Source organism: Triturus cristatus, chromosome 7, assembly GCF_964204655.1.
Source record: "Triturus cristatus chromosome 7, aTriCri1.1, whole genome shotgun sequence".
In the NCBI taxonomy this organism is placed as follows: Eukaryota; Metazoa; Chordata; class Amphibia; order Caudata; family Salamandridae; genus Triturus; species Triturus cristatus.
In genome coordinates, this window is record NC_140590.1 from 50789066 (window position 1) to 50803507 (window position 14442).

The 14442-nt window shown below is 44.6% G+C and overlaps 1 protein-coding gene across 1 annotated transcript in view; it reads left to right on the forward strand.

Moving 5' to 3' along the window:
- Window positions 1-14442, forward strand: part of GRIK5 (glutamate ionotropic receptor kainate type subunit 5) — a 1516626-nt gene that overhangs the window by 971857 nt on the left and 530327 nt on the right. Inside the window, exon 4 of the mRNA XM_085615595.1 lies at window positions 1223-1359. Within this exon, the coding sequence (XP_085471721.1) occupies window positions 1275-1359 (85 nt within the window). The 5' untranslated portion in view covers window positions 1223-1274. The remainder of the gene's footprint in view (window positions 1-1222; window positions 1360-14442) is intronic.

The following is a 14442-nucleotide window of genomic DNA, read 5'->3' on the forward strand; positions in this document are numbered from 1 at the left end:
ACCCGAATGGTCGCGGCGCACCTGATTGACAGTGCAGGGTCGGTCTAGAGACCCTGTCCTGTCAATCCACAGTGTGACACGAGTCCATTTAAAGCTCTGGTGTGTTGTAAACAGCATTACACAAAGCCTTCAAAGAACTGCACTTCATCTGCAGATTTGTGTGAAATTCTTATTTCTGCGCTACATAGATCTGCAACATGGAGATTTGTTTTTATCAATTACGCCTCTAACACGCTCTTCCAGCATTTTTTTTGGGGGGGGGGGGGCAGAGGGGATGGGAACCATTTCCTACAAACAGAGTAATTTGCAACTTTTTATTTTTACTCCTAAGAAAGACTCACTCATTTTACTGGTAAAAATGCATAAAATGTCACTTTGTTGCATCACTTTCAATTTAAAAGAGCACAGATATGCTTCAGGGGTTTGTTTCGGCAGTTTAGGTGTTTGAGCAGTGTATTTTAAATGTTCATCTTTTCTCTATTTTAGCAATTTTATTAAGTATTTCATGACATTTGCATGTGTTTTCACTCAATTTCCTTGGGCCCGACTCACAAAAGTAATCTGAGACAAAATCCTAACTTTACAACTTTCGGTATTCACAAAAGGCATTTAGGAGAAGCAAAGTTAGGAATCCTGACTTTACTACTACTAAAACGAAATGCCTTCTGTGAATACCGAAAGTAGTAAAGTTAGGATTTTGTCTCAGTTTAGGAGTAGTAAAGTTAGGATTCCTAACTTTACTACTACTAAAACTAAATGCCTTTTGTGAATACCGAAAGTTAGGATTTTGTCTCAGATTACCCCTTAAGAGTGCAGAAGCAAATTTAAAATGTTTCCCTACACCTTTGAAATACATTGCACGTGTCCCCTTGTTTATGGCCGTCAAGCCGAGTGTAGGTTTTGAGGGGTACACATTGCCATCAGGCCCAAAGAGTTATGAGGGTTTTGTAGTACCACAGACAGTTGTGCATCGCTTAGTGCTGCCAGGTTTGCAGGTAGGTGACCAGAACATTTCCGCACCTGTGTATTCAACTCTGATTTCATTCACTCGGTTTCGAGAATTTGAGGGATGGGGTCACTGTTTTGGGGGAGCTGTATACGGGTGCTGTGAAGTCTCTTGTGTGTGCATCAATGCTGTGAAATCTCTGTGGTATTCTGGGCTGCATGGCAGAGGTTATGATGAGTTCTGATTGCTGAAAGCGCTCCCTCTCTTGCCCTGCAGGTGGCGTCAGCGAGGCTGCTACCCAAACCTTCTCCATGAGGAAGAGTAGAAGATGCTGTACCCTCCCGCCCTTCTGCTGCTGCTCATCCTCAGCCTAACCGAGCCCAGCCAGCAAGTGCTGTCTTCCCTGCGCATGGGTGAGTCCGAGATAGGTTTGCTCCAGCACCATCACTGGCAGGTCAGCGCCTGCACCAAACAAGCATTGGCTAAGCTGAGAGGTCTCGCATTTATAATGCAAGAGTCAAGCTATTGGCTTTGCCAATGTTTGTTTGTAACACTTTATTTACAAGAAAACAAGAAACAAAAATTTGTAATACTGGAGGAAAAATAAACAAATTTTAAAGTATTTCAGAACTAGAAACGGAATTTACATTTTCAATATTGAAAAGTGCCATGGTTTAATTTTTCAAATATGTTCCGCTCAAGAAACACTGAACAGAATTTTTAAAAGAATAAGGAAGTTTCGGAATTTTAAGGAAAATGGTTCTCAAGGTATCATTTGCTTTCAGCAGCACTCAAGACTCAAACACATGCTCAGCCATTTGGTCCTCTGCAGTAGCCAAGGAGTAGATGTATGGGCCCTAAGGAGAAGAGAGATTTCCTTTCCAGCCATGGTTAAGACACATTTTACCTCCAATGCCAGCCCAGTGTGGGCACCCAGCCCATCGTCCACCGCCATGACTGCCTATGTGTACAAAGTACTGCGCCTTCTTGCAGGAGCTAAAAACACGTTTACCGGCTATTCTTTCATCATGCCAAACTGAGAAGGGTGGGGAGTACCACTGGCAGCTTAAGTTTGAGGGGGAGCGGCACACAAGGGGGAGAGCCAGAAAGCACTCCCATGGAATGTTGAATGAAAAATACAAAAGTAGTACCCTGAATGTGAGCAGCGAAAGGATGCAAGTCACCCAACCACAGATATAGTTAAAACCTCTGACCCAGGAGAAGAACACACATATGAATAGGAAGGGAAGTCATTGGATAAGAAGCAACCAAAAGAGAGTGTCGAAGGCGAACAGATGGTTGGAAATGGACTGGCACAAAGGCCACTCTAACTTTTAGGTGCGGTTCACAAGAGACCTGTTGGCAAGATGTAAAAAAGGAAAAGTCCAGCAGACCAAGCAAAGGGCCTGACTTTGAGTATACTGACCAATCATCCATGGTTTTGCGAAGTGCAGACACACCACACACAAATCAGTATCTCCTATGTGGGTTAAATGTTTTAATTGGGTTTTAAAAAGACCTTGGCAGGACACCAGTTCTCATCTGTTGACTACTCTGACGAGTCCACAACTCAAGAACGGGGAAAGTGCGCATGAGTGGTTTGACCAACAGTCCTTGCGCACTTAGGAGTGGGCAAACCACTCCTCTCCGAGAGCAGAGCAGCCACACCCACCTGCCTGCCTGCAAAGCAGCAGGACACCAAGCAAAACATGTTTAAAACTCCAAGTTATTATCTTTTTATGTTTCTACTTGGCACTGCTTAAAAGCAGTGGGGCTACTCTCCTCTGCCATAGCGGAGGAGCCGCCACTGGATGCCACTGTCCTCACGGCCGCCACCCTAACACTATTCACTGATGCCAGACGACTCATAGCAGCAGCCTTTCATCTATTCCTGATGCCAGTGTCCTCGAGGCCGCCACCATAGCACTATTGACTGATGCCAGACCACTCATGGCAGCAGCCTTTCGCCGATTCAGGTGCCCCCTTATATTGACCCCTGATGCCAACCCATAGCGTGCACGCTCACACTGATGCCCGCAGCCACCACCCTTACCCTGATTTCTGATGCCAGTAGCACCCTTGCAGCCAGAACCCCTGCACTGATCACTTTGTCACTGTATGTATAATGCGGTTAGAAATGAGACAACAGATCATTAGCAAATCAAATATATGAATATGAACGTATACAAATACACCTTTAATGCAACTTGACTAGTATTGTGTCGATTGCAATACACGTGTTACCGAATATTTTAAATGCGTTCGAATAAAGCTGAGGCGTCTTCTGATCCCACGTCACTCCCCCACTGCCGGGCACACGTCACAATACCGCGTTCTCATAATTGCCTCTGTAATCCCCCAGTACTGTTATAGTGCTCTCTGCGCCGCGCACGTGCGGTTCTCCCGCGCGCGTGCACTTTACCGCGCACGTGCGGTTCTCCCGCGCGCGTGCAGTTCTCATGCGCACGTGCGGTTCTCCCGCGCACGTGCCGTTCTCCGGCGCATTCTTATGCTCAGCCCACTACAAATATTCAACAAAAAGCGAGGACGGGAAGGGGACAATTAGTCCAATTTCTCTTGAGGAAAGAGACGAATCTGCTCGGATTTCTTCCCACTTCTTATTCATTAAAACATCTGATTTGATTCCCTCGAATATCATTAATTCGCAGCTTAGCACATCCAGCTCTTCCAATAAATCAATTTCTCTGGCTCTTTTTTCACTTAAGCACTTCCGTGGAATCTGTTCTCTGCAGCCATAGCAACTCCTTATAATAACATTGCTTTCGACTTGAAGCGGGTTAAGCCGCAGCAGACGCTGCAGAATAACATTTTTAAGAACAAGAAGACGAATCTAACTGCAGCGTCCCAGAAATGATTCCAAAGTCAAGGTTCCAACATCTAACAAACTTCACACAAAAAATCCGAACATGTCGGCTAAGTGTACACTATTCCTGAGACATCCAGGGGAACTCTTTATTTTATCACTCTAATACTTACGTTGGTTTTGAGTGTAAAATAAATTCTATGAATTATGTTTAACAAATTAATTCGATGTAATTCCCATGTATGCTCTGATGCTGAACATAATGCAGATCTAGATTGGTCCTTGCCATCTCAAAAAGTTCACCCAGGACTTTTTCCTTCCTTTCTAAATTTGAAATTCCTGTCGAAAGGGCAGTGTGACATCCACCTGATGAACTTCCTGTCAGAGGACAAGGGGTGATAACTATCTGATGCACTTCCTGTCAGAAGGAAAGGGGCAATGTCTACCTGATGAACTTCCTGTCGGAAGGAAAGGAGCAATGTCTACCTGATGAACTTTCTGTCAGAAGAAAAGGAGCAATATCTACCTGATGAACTTCCTGTCGGAAGGAAAGGGGCAATGTCTACCTGATGAACTTCCTGTCAGAGGACAAGGGGTGATAACTATCTGATGCACTTCCTGTCAGAAGGAAAGGGGCAATGTCTACCTGATGAACTTCCTGTCGGAAGGAAAGGGGCAATGTCTACCTGATGAACTTCCTGTCAGAGGACAAGGGGTGATAACTATCTGATGCACTTCCTGTCAGAAGGAAAGGGGCAATGTCTACCTGATGAACCTTCCTGGCGGAAGAAAAGGGAAAATATCTACCTGATGGAGTTCCTGTCAGAAGGAAAGGGGCAATGTCTACCTGATGAACTTCCTGTCGGAAGGAAAGGAGCAATGTCTACCTGATGAACTTCCTGTCGGAAGGAAAGGGGCAATGTCTACCTGATGAACTTGCTGTCAGAAGGAAAGGGGCAATGTCTACCTGATGAACTTCCTGTCGGAAGGAAAGGAGCAATGTCTACCTGATGAACTTCCTGTCGGAAGGAAAGGGGCAATGTCTACCTGATGAACTTGCTGTCACAAGGAAAGGGGCAATGTCTACCTGATGAACTTCCTGTCGGAAGGAAAGGAGCAATGTCTACCTGATGAACTTCCTCTCAAAAGAAAAGGAGCAATGTCTACCTGATGAACTTCCTCTCAAAAGAAAAGGAGCAATGTCTACCTGATGAACTTCCTGTCAGAAGGAAAGGGGCAATGTCTACCTGATGAACTTCCTGTCGGAAGGAAAGGAGCAATGTCTACCTGATGAACTTGCTGTCAGAAGGAAAGGGGCAATGTCTACCTGATGAACTTCCTGTCGGAAGGAAAGGAGCAATGTCTACCTGATGAACTTCCTGTCGGAAGGAAAGGGGCAATGTCTGCCTGATGAACTTCCTGTCAGAAGAAAAGGAGCAATGTCTACCTGATGAACTTCCTGTTAGAAGGAAAGGGGCAATGTCTACCTGATGGACTTACTGTCAGAAGGAAAGGAGCAATGTCTACCTGATGAACTTCCTGTCGGAAGGAAAGGGGCAATGTCTGCCTGATGAACTTCCTGTCAGAAGAAAAGGGGCAATGTCTACCTGTTGAATTTCCTGTCGGAAGAAAAGGGGAAATATCTACTTGATGAACTTCCTGTCGGAAGAGAAGGGGCAATATCTACCTGATTAACTTCCTGCCAGAAGAAAAGGGCCATATCTATTTCATAGACTTCCTGTCAGAAGAAAAGGGGTAATGTCTACCTGATGGACTTCCTGTCAGAAGACAAGGGGCAATGTCTACCTGATGAACTTCCTGTCGGAAGAAAAGAAAAGGGGTGATATGTGCTTGATGAACTTCCTGTCAGAAGAAAATGGGTAATATCTAAGAAATGGATGTGAGAAGTTGGCCTGCTATATGCTGTCCACTAATTAAAGTGGGCACCTTGCACCAGTCCAAACGTCCATTATGGGGATTAGGTCAAAGATAACCTTTATAGAAAGCTATCCTAGTGGTAGCTATGGAGTGCAGCCTTCAGGCTAAGTCTTGAAGGATTGTAAAGCAGCTTGTTTTACCAGAGCAGAACCTCCTGAGTGATCAAATGAAAGGAGAACCACACAAGTGTTATATAAAATATATGTATTTATTACTAAACACTCTCTACTAATCTCTATACGAGATTAGAGTACAAAGCACACAATACTTATACAATAGAATGACAGTAAATAGCACAATACAAAGCAGGCTCCAGGGGGAGACCGAATCATATACTAAAAAAATGGTATAACAACGACGACTTCAATAGACACAGGTCCTAGAGCCTGTAGAATTGCTGGGACCCCAAGGAACCACATGAAGGAGTGACACAGAGAGCCCACGGAGGACGGGTGCAGTGTGAGAACACAGACGCATGCTCCGTACTACTCTATGGGAAAGTCCTGGTTGGAAAATTACAGTTTAAGGACACTTTGGAGAGGACTTCAAGCAAACCCTTTGGAACATAGAAGGTTCTAAGGCCAGCACCCTTGTGAGTACCGAGGTACCCGTGTTACCTATCCCAGAGGAGCCGGGTGCATAGGGGTCAAGTGGTGTCGTAAACCCTCATTGTTTTCAATGGCGTGATGCGAAGAAGTGCTGATGCCGGGAAGATGAAAAGTGTCTGGGGGAATTCAAGCCTGGATCCCCATCAAGAAGAACCTGAAAGCAGAGGGGACAGAGCCTCTGGGTCACTTCAGGGTGACCAGGGGCTTAATAGACGAATGCCCACCGATATCGGGTGCTTCAAGTGTGAAGATAGGATGCTTGACTCTGCAGCCACAGGCACCAGGAGACGTCGATGATGACCAAAGTCCGGAGGTGAGCTGTCCCACGAAGGATGTCGAGTCCTGCGGGGTCAGTGTCCGGATTGAACACCAACCAGCCTTGGCAAAGGCAACCCACGCGGGCAGAGGAAACAGGTTATGGTGTGGACCAGCAAGGTCCAGGAGACTCTCCAAGCTATGGGGAGCCAGGGCACGTCTGGAGCAACCAGAGAAGCCCAAGGAAAATCAAAGTGACCCTCACCAGGACCAACAGGCCAATGGACCAGGGATCGCAAAGGGACCTCTATCGGAATCACAAAGCACCAGCCCACAGAGCACTCGTGGAGTGGAGGCCGGAGATCTTTGGTGGAAATACTGTTCGGGGTCGAGACTACACGTAGTCCAAAGCACAGCCTCAGGGATCGCCAAAAAGCATATTGCTGCTGCAAAAGTACACAGTGCACAGGGGTTCGGGTTGCACGGTCCCCACGAGGGATACTGTCTCAGGATCGACCTCAGGGACGCTCGGGAACCTCCTGTGTTGCAGAAATCTTCAGAGTCCTCAGGAGCTCGGGAGATGCAAACGGGTCAGATGCGTCTAGGTGCCTGCTGCTGCAGGGGAGTAACTCCTTTACTCCAAGGGAGATTATTCTGTCGTCCAGTGAAGTGTAGACCATCAAAGTACTTGGTTTCTGCTTTTAGAGTTTAGTCCAGGTAAAATCCAAAGTCCTGTAGTCAGGTTTCTCACTTTATACCCAGGGAAGGGGTTGAACTGACTCTGGGGACCCTCCTAGGGGAGGGGCAGGACAGAGGGGTGGCTACACCCATGTCCTTTGTCCAGTTTCACGCCAGAACAGGAGCAAATGGCTCCTGCAACTGGTTTGAGCCGGACTATGAATGGGGATACCAAATGTGCCCCCAGTGCAGACTTTCTGGCACTCTAAGAGTGCACCCACCTAGCCCCATTACACTAAAGCCTGTCTGGGAGGTGGTCACACCTCCCTGTGACAGGAAACCTATTATCAGGCCTTCCTGTGCTCGGGCTTGGCTCAGCAGCAGGAGGGCAGACTCGTGGCTGTGGCTGGCAGCATCCATTTTGTGATGCCCAGGTCGAGAAAGCTGGTTCTGTTTGTACCGGTGTTTCACATAAGTCCCTCTAGGAGGGTAGAATCATACCTCCTCCGCCAGCTACTGGTGGGGAGGTATGATTACAAGGTGTTTGACACAAAACACGACATGTTTCTAAGCAGCCGTTTTAAAGTTAGCATTTACCGCGAGGTTATAATGCTTTAAATATATATGGTTGGCTGCATCACAGACAACCCCGGAGAATAGGTTCCGAAGGCTGCAGAGGGACCCTACTCATGCAGATGCACCCTCTCACACAAAACCCAGCACCCTGCCTTCAGGATTGATAAGGCCTGCCATAGGGGTGTATGATAGGTTTATATGTGCAGTGATTTAGAATAGATATAGGGAAACTATATCTAAGTAAGGGGTGCATGCACCTCCTTAAGGTGCCGCGGCCAGGGCGACTGACTCCGGAATCTGGGGATCACGGTTCGATCCCCGGTGCCCGTGGCTGATCAGCCCAGCACCATGTGACTCTGGGCAATAGCTTGCTTAATCTTCCCGACGGCCCCCAGCGCCTAGAGACCCTTACGGGTGATTGTTCGCGCTTTACAAATGTGTATTATTATTATTATTATTACACAGGCTGCAGTAGCAGACCTGTGGTGTCATTTTGAATGGCCTCTCGGGTGGCACAATACATGATTCAGCCCCTGGGAGGCCTCTGGGGTACCTCTGCCCTGGGTACATGGTGTACCATATACTAGGGACTGATAAGGGTACCCCAGAATCCAATCTGGAGTGTACCTAAAGTACATGCAATCAATTTATAGGAGAAAGAAGTTAGACTGGGGTCCTGAATAGCAGGATCCCAGTCAGTCTATGTCGAAAATAGTGATACATCAGCAAAAAGTGGGGGCAACCATAAGAGGCAGATCCTACACATCTACAATGGACTTACTGTCAGAAGAAAAGGGGTGATATCTACCCGATGGACATCATGTCGGAAGGAAGGGACAAAATCTACCAGATAACCTTGCTGTCAAAAGGTGTACCTGATAAAATTCCTGCCGGAGTAAAAGACACAATATCTACCTGATAAACATTCTGATGGAAGCAAAGGGGAAATATCAACCTGATGGGCTTCCTATCAGGAGAAATAGGGCGATATCTACCTGATGACTTCCTGTTGGAAGGAAAGAGGACATATCTGCCTGATGATGAATAGGACATGTTACAACACACGTATTACAACGCGTGTCATTACAACAATTTTTTTATTTTACAATGCGACGTCCATTACAATGCATGTCATTACAACTCATAATCCAATACAACGCATTACTATTCTAACTCCGATGGGGCGTTACTTTGGGGAATGTGCTGTAATGGATTATGGGATGTAATGACATGCATTGTATTGGATTTCGTGTTGTAAAAAATGTGTTGTAATGACACGCGTTGTAATGCATGCCTTGTAAATGATGTTTCCCCCTGATGACTTCCTATCAGAAGGAAAGACGTGATATCTACCTGATGCAACTCCCATTGAAAGAAAAAGGGAGCTATTCACCTGACCTCAATCTTTTTTAATAACCAGTTACCCGTATTACACAATTCAGATGATATAGCTGTTCCAGTCTGTGTGGCTTTTTAAGAAGGCTCTTGTGATATTATGGGGGATTTCTTTATAGTTGTGTGTTATAAGTGTATTAGTAAGCCTAGAATGTTTGTGAGTGTGAGTGAGTGTGAGTGCATGTGTAGAGATGTGCTTGTTCATGCATGTGTGTGTATGCTTTTGCATGTATTTAACAATCAAAGTAGGAGTAGTTCATCATAGACCAAGTGGTCACAAAGTGGTGAAACCGCAAGGCTAGTAAGACTGTCATGGGGAGACCAAAAGGTCAGATCTTAATGCCCTCACACACCTGTTAGGTTGCCATGCTTCATCTTTGGCACTGCTCGTCTGGCCGGCGCTGCAATACCTGAGGGGCCTGGGGGCTCATCGCTGGAGATCTTTTGATTCAAATATGCTGTTAAGGGGAATGGATGAAAGGTGGCTGTGCGAAAGTGTGTCAAGTGAAAAGTGAGAAGTGGGGTGTGTCTAAAATAGACTAAAAGAATTTTTTTATGGGGTTAGGGTACCAGGACTAAGTCATAACAGTGGTGCTATTGTGTGGTCACAATGTACCTAGATAGCTATCAGCAACGTGAGGCTGACATGTTTCATGCATTGATTTCCCAAAGGGTCAGTCAGAGTTTCATCTGGACCAAAAATAGTGATGTAGTGACCCATAAGGGGCATGAGAACTCATTTCTAAAAAATGTGACCCTTTGTTTTCCCCGCAGCAGTCTTACTAGCCTCATGGTTTCACTACTTTGTGACCACTTGGCCTATGAGGAACTACTCCTCATTTGATGGTCACGTAGTTTACTTCTTGGAGGAGCATAGGCTTAGAATCTCTGTAAATATCGAGGTCTTCATCCCCCTTTGATATATGCTTTTGTATGTATGTATGAGTGTGTTTGTCCATGTGCATGGATGCATTTATGTGTGTGCATTTGAGTGTGGACATGCATATGTTTGGTTTTGTTTGTCCATGCACCCGAGTGTATGGTGTGTGAGAGAGAGAGAGTGAGTGTGCCTATGTAGGTGTGTGTGAGAGAGAGTAGGCATGTCTATGTACACATGGCTGTGTGTGTGTGCATGTTTTCTGTTACTTTCGTCACTTTTTGTTGGCTTGAGCAGTACAAAGATGCAGACTGAATATTCACAATACATTGCTGCTGTATTTATATTGCATCCTCGTCACCAGAGTTGTATCCTCTGATGCTGATGGTGTGAGAAATACACACAGCCAGTGGATAAGTATCAAGTGTGTGCTGGTAGTTAAAATACATAGAGATGGCTGACCTGGGCGCCTTGAGGTGATTCCTCAGTCTCCATCCCTCCACTTACCAGGACAAAGACAACACTACATGGCTCACTGGCACCTCACACAGACAAGCACCAGCACTCACACACATGTAGGAGCACGTACATGATACTGCCATTCTTCTCTTTCGTTCAAAACAAGTTGAAATGTTGTGTTTAAATGAAAACCTCAGTGGAACTAAGTTAATCCGATGTCAATTCTATGTAATCTGTTCCTGATGTTAAGAGATGAGCCTGCACTTCACTGTGATTAATGTATGCGCTCAAATGACGCTCTCTCAAAAACCATCTCTTAACAGCAGGAACAGAAGTTGAGCATCACTCATTAATACATTTTTGCGCAGCGAGGGTAAGTACCAACTTTGTTTTAGGACTTCATATCCCACAATGCTTCACATCTGTCCTTAATGCTTTACTGGTTCCCAATGTCGATATTGGTAAAATTTCACTGATTTCGCTGGGTCCAGAGTGCCAACAAGCAATAAAAGGAAAGTTCCATACCTCGGCCACAGTTCTAAACAGAGAAATCCCACGACCACCGTTGCAGCTCAGTGGTTGTGGGATATGAAGTCCTAAAACAAAGTCAATAATGAAATAAAATGTGTCAACGAGGATTAACATTGAATGACAACCACTTGGTGTAAAGGATGAACCTGAAGAATAATGAAAAGTTGGTACTTACCCTCGCTGCGCAAAAATGTATTAATGAGTGATGCATTTTTTTGAACACTTGAAAAAGATTCTGTTCCTTTAATTGGAGAGATTGTGCTTTCTCAATGTCTAACAAGTTACGTATTTAAAAGCTAACGAACCCACCGTAATATTAGCTTGGCATATGATTAAGAGTCGCAGGACTCGAAACGCGTAATGCCTGTTTGGTTTGTTTTAAATAAATGAGCTGGTTGAAAGCATCGTTGGTGTGGCCTGCTTGACGCTGCTGGAGGAAGTGTGCGTTTTTTCTGTGGATTACTAAGAGGTGTCTGACACACCTCAACCGGGCCCCGAATCCGAGAGGCAGAGGCATTCTTTGTGTCAGGAACATTGTGGATATATATATATATATATATATATATATATATATATATATATATATATATATATATTTTTTTTTTTTATTCACTCAAAAAACCATAGGTTTCAGGGGTGTTATAGTTAGCTGGACATTTCACTCGTACAAAACCATTGAAATTCCTCCGTTATAGTTAGTTCTGCAATCCACTGCTAATGATGTCACATATTACATCATTTATGACATGGTCAGTGACATCACTGATGATATCATCCAGTGAATGTGGTTTGGTTCGTTATTTAAATATGTATTATATATATAGCAATCTGCATTGAAGAATGAGTGAATATATAAATATCTGGATGGAGGATTTAGTAGCAGTGTGATTGACTGTTTACTTGACTAATTTATAGTGTCTCACTAAATATATTGGATAGTGATTAAACTGTGTGAATATCTGTATCACTTTGTCAGTTGTTGTGTAAACTGCTGCACCAGTTGGTTACTAGCTACGTGAAGGTCTATATTAGTTATTGATTAGTTAACTGAGTATTTGTATGGGACAGTGAATGTGTGTGTGGTTCGGTGGGGGGGTGTCACTGCCCAAAGATGTGTGAATAGTTGATTCAGTAGGTATATGAGGTTAAGACTGCATGCTATAACAGTTGTTTGGGTGAGTGAATATCTTTATGGGTGTGGTGATGAGCAAATATATCTCTCAATGGTACATGTCGAAACAAACTAGAAAAATAAAAGGCAGTGTATGTGACAGTTTTGTATATAAATAACTATACATAAGAGTCAGTGATTGTATTAGTGACTGTAAGGATAACTGTATACTTGTAATAGTGATTTTATAACACACTAAGTATGAGTTACTATCTATATGAATAAATGAAGTTGTGGTTGTATAAGTGTGTAGCTGACTAAATGTAAGTATGATCCATTGTTTGGATAAGTGAGTAGGATGACTGCATAAGTGAATAGGATGTGTGCTGGTGTGTAATGTCGATATAGGTGTATAAGTATATTTGATAGTGTTCTATAGATCATTTACAGCATGTATGAGTGAATCTATAGGTAAGTGATTAGATGTGTGTGTAGATCTAGGAATCACTGAGTGGGTTTTTAGAAACTTGTATTAGTGTGTCAATGGATTCAAATATGGTGCTCTGTATTTTACAGTGAGTGATGAAAGGTTATGCTAGTGTATGATGAGGTGTATCTGATTGTCACTTGGATGATGTCATCAGTGATGTCATTTGAGACGTCATCAGTGATGTCATCAGTGATGTCACTGACCATGTCATGAATGATGTAATATGTGATATCATCAGCAGTGGATTGCGGGCGCGCAAGTTATCGTTAGCAGAACTAACTATAACGGAGGAATTTCAATGGTTTCGTACGGCTGAAATGTCCAGCTAACTATAACACCCCAAGAAACCTATGGTTTTTTTCAGTGAATTTCTAAGGTTTTTTTAAATGCTAATTCCTAACTATAACGTGCCTGAAACCTATGGTTTGTTCAGTAAATTTCAATGGTTTTTTAAATGCTAATTTGTAACTATAACGTGCCTGAAACCTATGTTTTTCAGTTGATTTCTAAGGTGTTTTAAATGCTAGTTTCAAACTACGCCTACAGAGGTAGGACATGTGAAGAAAGAAATGCAGAAAGAAGCAAAAGAAGTCCACAAAGATGAAGAAAAGTGCAGGAAGAAGGAAGACATGCAGAAAGAACAAACAGAGGAGCAGAAAGAGGCCTTGTTGCAAAATCATCCTGTACCCTCAACTTTTTCAGACGGATACTGGTGGTAACTGAGTCTGACTAACCAGTCCTATAGCCAGTGCTATGTTAAAAGACACTTAGAATACAGTTAAAACACCTACATACACTAGGGAACACTATGTGTTGGGGTACCCCTGTGATTAGAATGACCTACTCTGTAAGCCCCTATTACATAATAGGGCAGTGGGATTAAAACTACCTCTTAAAACACGCCACAGGGCGCGTTTTTGTCACTGGTGAAGGGGGGGCTGAGCTGTCGTGTGCAAACATGCCCTGTGGCCGTTTTAATTTGGGGGATAAAGTCCCCTTGAATCCTGAGTGTCCCTTGGGTGCAACTAGCTCACCAGGTATCTCCAGTTAGCGCCACAGAGCTGAGTTGCAGAGAGGTGTAAAAAGTGGCACGGCCTGGACCACCTCTCTGCAACGCAGCGCAGTGACACTTACTGGAAGCACCTGGTGGGCTAGTTGGCCCCCAGAGGCCCTCAGGATTGAAGGGGAATTAATTCCCCAACTTAAAACACGCAACAGGGCGTGTTTGCACACGTCACCTCAGGCCCCATTCCCTTCCTTCACCACTGTGTAAACGCGCCCTATGTCTGTTCTAAGTTGGAAAATTAAGTCCCCTCGAATCCTAAGGGTCCCTAGGGTCAAACTAGCCCACTAGGTACCTCCAGTAAGCGCCACAGAGCTGCGTTGCAGAGAGGTGTAAAAAGGGGCGTGGTCTCTGAACACCTGTCTGCAACGCAGCTCCCTTGCGAATACTGGAGATACCTGGTGGGCTAGTTGACCCTCTGGGACCCTCAGTATTGAAGGGGAATTATTTACCCAACTTACAACTCGCCAGGGGGCACGTTTGCACAATGGTGAAGGAAGGGGGCGGGGCCTGAGGTGACATGTGTGCAAACACGCCCTGTGGCGCATTTAAGTTGGGGAATTAATTCCTCTTCAATCCTGAGGGTCCCTGGGGACCAACTAGCCCACCAGGTACCTCCAGTATGCGCCAGGGAGCTGCGTTGCAGAGAGGTGTTCAGAGGCCACGCCCGTTTTTACAACACTCAGCAATG